Genomic DNA, 7,897 nt, shown 5'->3' with positions numbered 1-7,897 from the left:
CGGGAACGCAGTCAGAGGCCTGAGTCCCACTAGGGCCCATCGCTGCCCAGCCAGTACCAGCTGAGCAAGACACCGGACTTCTATAAGCTTCAGTGTCCACCCTTGATTTGCCCTGTGTACCTCGTAGGGGCTGTGAGGAAGAAATGATATACTTACAGAAGCCGCACAAATACCAGAAATGACATTATAATGATTAAAACACAACAACGACAACCACAAAAGTAGGTATTTGCTTCCTGGCTTGGCAGGTGAGGCAAAGTATTCCCGATTCTCATCTTAATCAGGAAGCACAACTTTGAAAAATGAGCCGCATATTAAAAAAAAAAAAAAGTTAAAAGATAATGAAATGGAATTTCAATGAGTTACAGGCCAATGTCTCATTTCTAAATCCCACACCAAAAAGTTCAAAAGCAAGCTTCCAAGGAGTCACACAGCAGGACCTTTTCCAAGCTCCAAACCCCTAGATGATCATCTGCATTCCTGTGTTGGCTGAGGCACTCTGATCTCGTGTAGCCCACATAATGCGGGGCTTGCCAAAGATTTTCTTATTTTTGAGCTGACAAATTAGTGCTGTGACTGAGGTTCTTCCCCATCAACTGGCTCAACTACTGCCTGTATCTCCCTTAATATTGTCAGTTGTAAGTACAGCTGCCAGAGCACAAACTAATCATCACTAACTAAGCTGTACACACCTTTCAGCAGAAAAATCTAACTCTTTCCTGTCCTGGTGAATCTGTAGGCTTTCTACGCTGTGAATCAATTTCAAGAAAAATTACTGTCTTTCCACCCGAAACCATGTGCAAGTAGGGGACTCACCCAGAGTACACCCCGGCCATGCAGTTCTCCAGGGCCAGGAGGAGTCAGGTATCTAAACATAGAACGTGCAGCCCTGTCTGCCTCAACTCCTTGAAAGCACAGGTAAGAAAAAGAAGACATTAGACACCTCTCCCCTGGACTATGGAAATACAGGATCCACGTATTATTAATGTGTTTCAAGCTACTGAAAATCCAAAAGGTAAAACCCTCGACTAGAAGATACCTTTAAGCCTTGCCTAAATCCATGTTAACTCTGCTTTGGAAAACACTTTTGGTAGAAACAACAACAAATTCATTTATTCACTCATTCGACCAATATTTATATTCCAGATCCTATTCTTATGCTGGAAATCAGAAGTAAACAAAAGAGATAAAGTCCCTTCTGTCACAGGTTTAATTCCAGTGTGTGTGTGTATGTGTGTGAAGGGGGGAAGAATTAATAGTCAAATAAACATAAACTAATGTGAAGTAGTGATAAGTGACATCCAGCAAATAAGGGTAGTGAGGGAAGTGTTGGAGGCAGCTGCCCCTGCAGACAATGTAATTGGAGCGGCCTCTGTGACGGCATGATATTTGAGTCTAAGACTGAAGGAGGCGACACTGAAGCCACACAGACATTGAGAGAACATTACGGACAGAGACCGACCAGTGAAAAGGCCTGAGGAGTGAACATGCCTGGCCTGCTTGAGGATGGCAAGGAGGCCAGGTGCCTGAAAGGGAAGGAGGAGGGGGGCAAAGGAGGAGGAGATGAAATCAGACAGATGGCCGAGGGGTCAGATGGTGCCAGGCCCTGTAGGCCAAGGCAAGAACTCAGTTTTATTCTGAGATAAGAAGCCATTAGAGAGTTTTAAGCAAGGGAGAGAAGGGATCAAGGGAAGTCCTGGAGGAAACCACGGAGGAAAAAGGAAGACCAAGGAGTCTACTGGAATATTCCAGAAGAGACGTGAGATGATGATGGTTAGCCCAGAATGTTAGTGATGAAGGGAGCTGGAAGTGATCACGTGCAGGATATATTCTGATGACAGGGCTTGCATGTGGAGTGTGAAGATGTGGAGTGAGAGAGAAACAGAAGTTGAGGATGATACCGAGATTTTTTGGCCTGAGTGACCGGGGACCACAAACTGACATGGGCACACTGAGAAAGGAGCAGGCTCTGGAAGGCAGAAATCGCGAGCAAGTAGGAGGCAGCAGCCTCTGTGTGCTGACCCAGGCTGGGGTGGAAAGAGCGACTCAAAGAACCTCAGAGCTCACTTGGTTTTCTGCTCTGTGTACAAACTCGGCATCTGTGAAGATGTCTCTGAAAAGGGTTTCATATCTGCTTGAAAAACCAGAGAGGAAAAATCACAGTGGCAGCCATCGTCTCTTGAACCTTACTAGTCACCAGGCACTACAGTAAGCGCCATACGCATAATGCGGTTAATTCTCATACATAAAAGCACTTAACCACAGCACCTGGCACGTGAAAAAATATCATTAAATGTTATCCATAATATTTGTGAAGTACGTCCCATTCTAACTGCAATGATAACTTTGAGTATTTTTAATTTCTACAAGTTCTATTTTCTTTTTTGTTTGTTTGAAAATATCCCATTCTTTTTGTCTTATGATTTTCATTGTTTCTTGGACTAACAGGCAGTATTTGTATCCCCCTTTGAAAAGCGCCGCAGCCAATCAAGGTCTTACTTAAACTTTATGCAGAGGTTTTGGTTTCGGCTGCCTCTTGAAGGCCAAGGTCACATCATGTGTCTGAGCATTAAAACCCTAATACCTACCTGTGGTTCCATATCCCACGGGATGCTGTTTCATCAGTCCACACACACTAGCTCTGAGCTTTGTTTCGGGTTCCTGGACATTTCTCTCTTTATCTTTCAAGTTCATCCAGGTATTCAAACATTTCTTGGGTTATATTTTATTTAACATCTCCAAGTGTTTAAAGAAGAGCAGCCTGAGTTAGCTCAGTCTGACATATAAATAATCAGAACCAGAAGTGCAGTGCTATTTTACAGCTGAGGAAATTGCGCCTTAAATCAGCAAAGTAACTTTGAATTCAGTTCTCTCTGCCCAGTCCACGCTGTATTCAGTAGATAGCGAAGCTTCTGCCCCACCACCTTTGCCTGACTCACTAAGCCCAGTTCTACTCACGGGGGTCACACAAGGTAAGTAAGCCGGTCAGTCTCCTATGCACCCCATAAGAATGTGAATACAACTACTTATTCTGTCCCCCATTTGCCTCTACCTGAAAATATCAAACTAAACTCCTTCAATTACTTTTTCATGTTCTATAAAAACAAAATTTTATTTTAACATAAACACAAGGAGATCCTTTATTTTTTTATCTTAAAAAATTGTATAAATCCTAAATGCCACTGGAAAAAAACAAAAAAACAAAAAAACAAAAAAAAACGAGTGGGTTTTCCTCATGTATTATTAGTTTCATTTTAGAGAATGTCTGACCATAACAACAAATATTGAAAGTTAAGACAGCACAGTAGAAATCAGGAAACCTGAGTTCTGTCACTCACTAGCTGTATGACTCATGGGAGCTACAACTTGTTTATTTTGGTTTGTCTTCAAAATAGGGATAATAATACCTTTCCCAGAGTTCAAAGGTTGGGGAGGCAATGAGATTTAATAATATGTATGAAAATATTTGAAAAAATATATACCAAAAAAAATTATCATTATTATTGTAAATGTGTTGTAAATGTTGATTGATCAAGTAATAAGGAAATACTAGCTGAACAAAGGAAATCCAAATTAATGCAAAAATTATTTTACCTTCATGTTGCAAGCTAATTCCATTAGCTTTTTTGCATTTTCTTCTGAGCGATATCTCTTAGGAAGCTGAACCCTGAAGAACTTCAAGGCACCTTCAAAGTCTGTCAATAGCAAGTCATCCTTGGAAGTCTTGAAGAAAGAAAATACAACCATGTATAGAAAATGTTCTTTGCTATGAAGATGCACAAGAAGCATTTTATAATCCCAGCGCCTTTATAACCCCCAGAAGATACTTTGTAGCCTTTAGCAGAGCCACTTGCACATGTCCACTGTCGGGGACAACGTTAGGGCACAGTAGCTGCTTGGAATGAGATTAAGACCAAGATATGGCCAGAGTTGAACAGAGAATGACAGACACCTCTACTTATGAATAAACGAGTACCTTTAATAATCCGAGGGCGACATTAAAAATAACACTTATTCCCTAAAAGAGAAAACACAAAAGAACATTTTCAGTGTTTATATCTGGACTATTAAGCCATTTGACCCCACAATTTTAGAGAAATTGTAAAAACTTAAGTGAAAAAGGAGTGTCTGGAAAATACTTTGGAAAATAAAAATTACGGAGCCACTACTGAAGAACCACTTAAACTAGACCCAGTCTCCTATTTTGCCGAGAGAAGAGCTTTTCTAGCCCTATTCTCACATTCAACAAGAACATTTCTCCAAAGTATTCTATGCTTCCAAACGTTTTAAAACATCAGACGCATAAAACTGCGATCAGGAAATGACTCCTGGTGGACTTTTTATTTTGTGCTACCCGCCTCCAAGCAGAGCAATCGCTCTGTCTGTGAGCCCTAGGTCCAGAGCTGGGTCTGCTCAGGGCTTCCTCCCATCTGCCTCCCTTCATCTCATCATTCTGGGATGCTGGGCGAAGTCAGAGGAGGAGAGGCACTAACACCTGCGGATCAAGTTAAACTATGAAGTTTGGGGCCTTGGTTTCCAGAACTGATATTCTCCCAAGAGTTTTCTGAGCTCATTAGTTTGAAAAGTTTATGTAAATTACTTAGCATGCCACTGGGCCATAACTTAACAGATCACTGTTTATATCAGTGAAAAACTGGACAACTCAAAGGCTTGAAGTTAGGAATACTTGGAATACTTGGCAGCAAGTAAGAATAACGGTATATTTGGTAATGCTATTTCTTATAATGTTTCAAGCTTAGATTTTTGTATGTTTTACATATGGTAAGATTAAGAAAAAAGGACGGTACAGATGTGTATACAGATGTTCAAGTACATGAAATAAGGTTACCAAATAGTCTATACAGCATAATGGTATTTTTAGATATATACAGATCCGTAATACACATTACACAATATTCTATCTGGAAAAAAACTATTCCACATAGAGATTATGTATGTGCATATATGAACACACAAAAAGACTGAAAGAATACACAGCGAAATTTTCGACAGTGGGATTCAAAGTGTCTTTAAATCTTTTTTGCTTATATTTTCTATAGTTTCTATAATAAACACATTATTTTTGAAATTATTTTCTTTTTACACACACACACGCACAACCAAAACTATGCTGTGGCAAAGACTGTTATTTAGGCTAATATCTACTTTCCTTCAGCAATCAGACCTCCCCTCCCCAGTTTTTACCAAGCTTAAAAATAAAAATCTCTTGCAGATAGGTGTGGTCAAGCATCTAAGTTCTGGCCGGTCAGAGGTAAGTGGAAATGTAGGTGGAACTTGCAGGAAGACTGTTAAAAATAGGGCATGCACTCTGTCCCGTGCCCTTCCCTTCGGCTTAAATGTGAATTTGGTGGCTGGAGCTCTAATCAGCCATAAGGATGAGAGTCATGCTCTCGGGAAGGTGAGTTACTGTCACCATATGACTTCTTTCACATGAGAAATAAACCTCTGCTTTATTTATTTAATCACTGTTTTGGGTTTCTTCAAATATTCAGCCAACCCCAATGGTGACTAATACAAATGCCTGATTTTTTTATTTTTTTACTTTTTTTAGCAGGGAGCACCTTTAATAAAATGTGATCCTTAGCTTCCGCCCAAAGAAGAGTCGCTTAAACCTAGATTTTCTAGCACTGAAATAAAATAACTGAGAGGAAAAAATTCTGTTCCGACAGCTGACCCAGGACAGACACTGCGACCACACGCAAAGTGCTGTGGCCTCAGATACGTACCTCACATAAGAGCAGGTCAATGATATGGAAGACCATGTAGAGAGGGAATTTTGCGGTGAAAAGCGTAAGAAACCACTGGGAGGCATACATGTGTGCTTCAAGGCTTATATCCAGGAAGTGGTTGTACAGGTCGGGAATGTATTCCTGAAATAGCAAACTAATTAGTTTTACGTACATATGCAGCTGTTCAGCTCGTACTCAGGAGGCTCGTAAATCTGACAGAAATAGGGCAAAAAAGACACATACTTGTGTTTTTCTAAAAACCTCCAAAGTGCTCAGAAGACTTATTTGGTATTAAACTGGCACTCAGCTCTCTTTTTCAGTCCACAAACTAGCTCTAAAGAGGAATCCCCAAAATGGTGACAAATATTTGGAAAGACAGTTTTTCTTTCCAAGTTATGAAATGTTTGGGAAAGTTTGTTTCGCTTTTGTTATGAGTAAGCGAACCAGCCGACTTCAGAGCCTTGGAGAATATTTCTTCATTGAGTTTGCTGTGCTAAAGGACCCTACAAAGTCATCTGATATTATGAGTATTTATGAGAATGAAAACCCAGCTCAAATCCATGAGGCTCACACTTTATTAACCTTGGCATCATCATCACATAGTGAGCAATAAAAAACAAACAAACAAACATCCCATCTTTAACCCTAGATGGTTTAGGCAATCAATCGATCCACTTTTCCTCCATCCAGCATGAGATTCCCCACCCCATTTTTTTTACCTGCATAAGGCGCTCCAACTGGTAAAATTTGCAATGCAAATCTTCAAAGTTTTGCTTGAAAAGTTCCCTGAGACCATAGTCAAACATGATCTTTACCAGAACACTGAATGCCTGTTCTTCGGGCATCTGTAACAGACAGGAAACGGGGAAGAGAAAAAAAAAATCGCAAAACATATACAGAAATTTTATCCATATATTAGATTCATCCTGCTACTCTCTTACAGGACACCAGGAAATGTAGCAGTAGGCAGTAACTCAGGCCCGTGGCTGTATTTTATTCACTCATTCAACGATTTAACGATTTAACCGAGAACTATTTAACGAGGCCTACTCTGTCAGACACTGCTCCTGTGCTTGCTCAGGGAGGCCCTGTACGACCATCACACAACTATTGCAACAGAAGTTAGGAAGAAAGATGAGAAAAACCCGAGTCTGCCTAGGGGACAGAGGGGCTCTGCGGGCAGGACAGAACTGTGTAGGAGGAGGCCAAGTGTAGGTTTCATTTTCCCCAAATCATGAGACCCCATTAAACCGTTTTACCTCCTTGGCTGCTATTTCACTTTCGTAAAAATGCTTTTCTCCCTCATTGTCGTCAAGAATGTGGCTAGTTACAGAAGAACCTCACATATTAGTCTAAGACTTGCAGTAATGCTGAAAAGTTACTGCAGTTAACGCTTGCTTCACTTCTATTCACTCGTCAAATAATACCTACATCTTCTATAGCTTTATGGGAAAGTATTACCCTGAGGACCTGGCAAAAATATCTAGTTTGCAAGATAGAAAAAAAGCACTGAAAATGTTATTTAAGGCTTTGTTTGACTGCAGCAAGCCTTCGAAATGTCAAGAAGGTGGGCGGGCTTCTGTGGAACAAGACGGAGGTGGGCTGAGCACAGAAACTGCGGGGAATAAAGCGGAGCTAAAAAGCAAAGTGGACTGAGTAAAACATGAGAAAAGCACAGCAAATTATTACTGGGACGGTAAGGATCTGGGGGCAAGGGACCAGGCCTTCGCGGTCTTTGTCGGGAAAGGCAGCGCCACACTTCCACGGGCTGGCTCTGACCCGGCCGCACCTCTGGCGTCAGGCAGCACAGCTGCGCTCGCTCTGAACCCTGATCTTAACGCGCCGGCCAGTGGCACAGAGCTCAAGCTAAGGCACTGGGTTTGACTGGGACACCCGTTTCTCAGAGGGGGTCGGGTACTTACATGGGGATCAACGTCCTCGGACTGAGGTTGAGAACAAAGACCAACCACACAGGCTTGTGAGACTTTGAGATGCAAAGTCTCGTTGAAACAACACAACAAAATTTAAAAACTTTACCTGTTGGTGAATGTGTTAATCAGCTTGACTGTGATAATCATTTCACAAAGTATACATATGTCAAATTATCATGTTATGCACTAAATACACATACAATTTTTGTCAATTAT

The 7,897-nt window shown here is 41.2% G+C and overlaps 1 protein-coding gene across 8 annotated transcripts in view; it reads right to left on the bottom strand.

The window, feature by feature from the left end:
* Positions 1-7,897, bottom strand: part of RABGAP1 (RAB GTPase activating protein 1) — a 134,514-nt gene that overhangs the window by 21,448 nt on the left and 105,169 nt on the right. For all 8 annotated transcript variants that reach the window (XM_015594182.2, XM_015594180.2, XM_015594181.2 and 5 more), the window contains 4 exons: positions 6,470-6,595; positions 5,748-5,891; positions 3,977-4,018; positions 3,595-3,723 (listed from right to left, as the gene is read on the bottom strand). In XM_015594182.2, the coding sequence (XP_015449668.1) occupies positions 3,595-3,723; positions 3,977-4,018; positions 5,748-5,891; positions 6,470-6,595 (441 nt within the window). The remainder of the gene's footprint in view (positions 1-3,594; positions 3,724-3,976; positions 4,019-5,747; positions 5,892-6,469; positions 6,596-7,897) is intronic.

This window comes from Pteropus alecto, unplaced genomic scaffold, assembly GCF_000325575.1.
Source record: "Pteropus alecto unplaced genomic scaffold, ASM32557v1 scaffold67, whole genome shotgun sequence".
Lineage (NCBI taxonomy): Eukaryota > Metazoa > Chordata > Mammalia > Chiroptera > Pteropodidae > Pteropus > Pteropus alecto.
The sequence above is the reverse complement of the archived record's forward strand: the minus strand, read 5'-3'. Positions and strand labels throughout refer to the sequence as shown.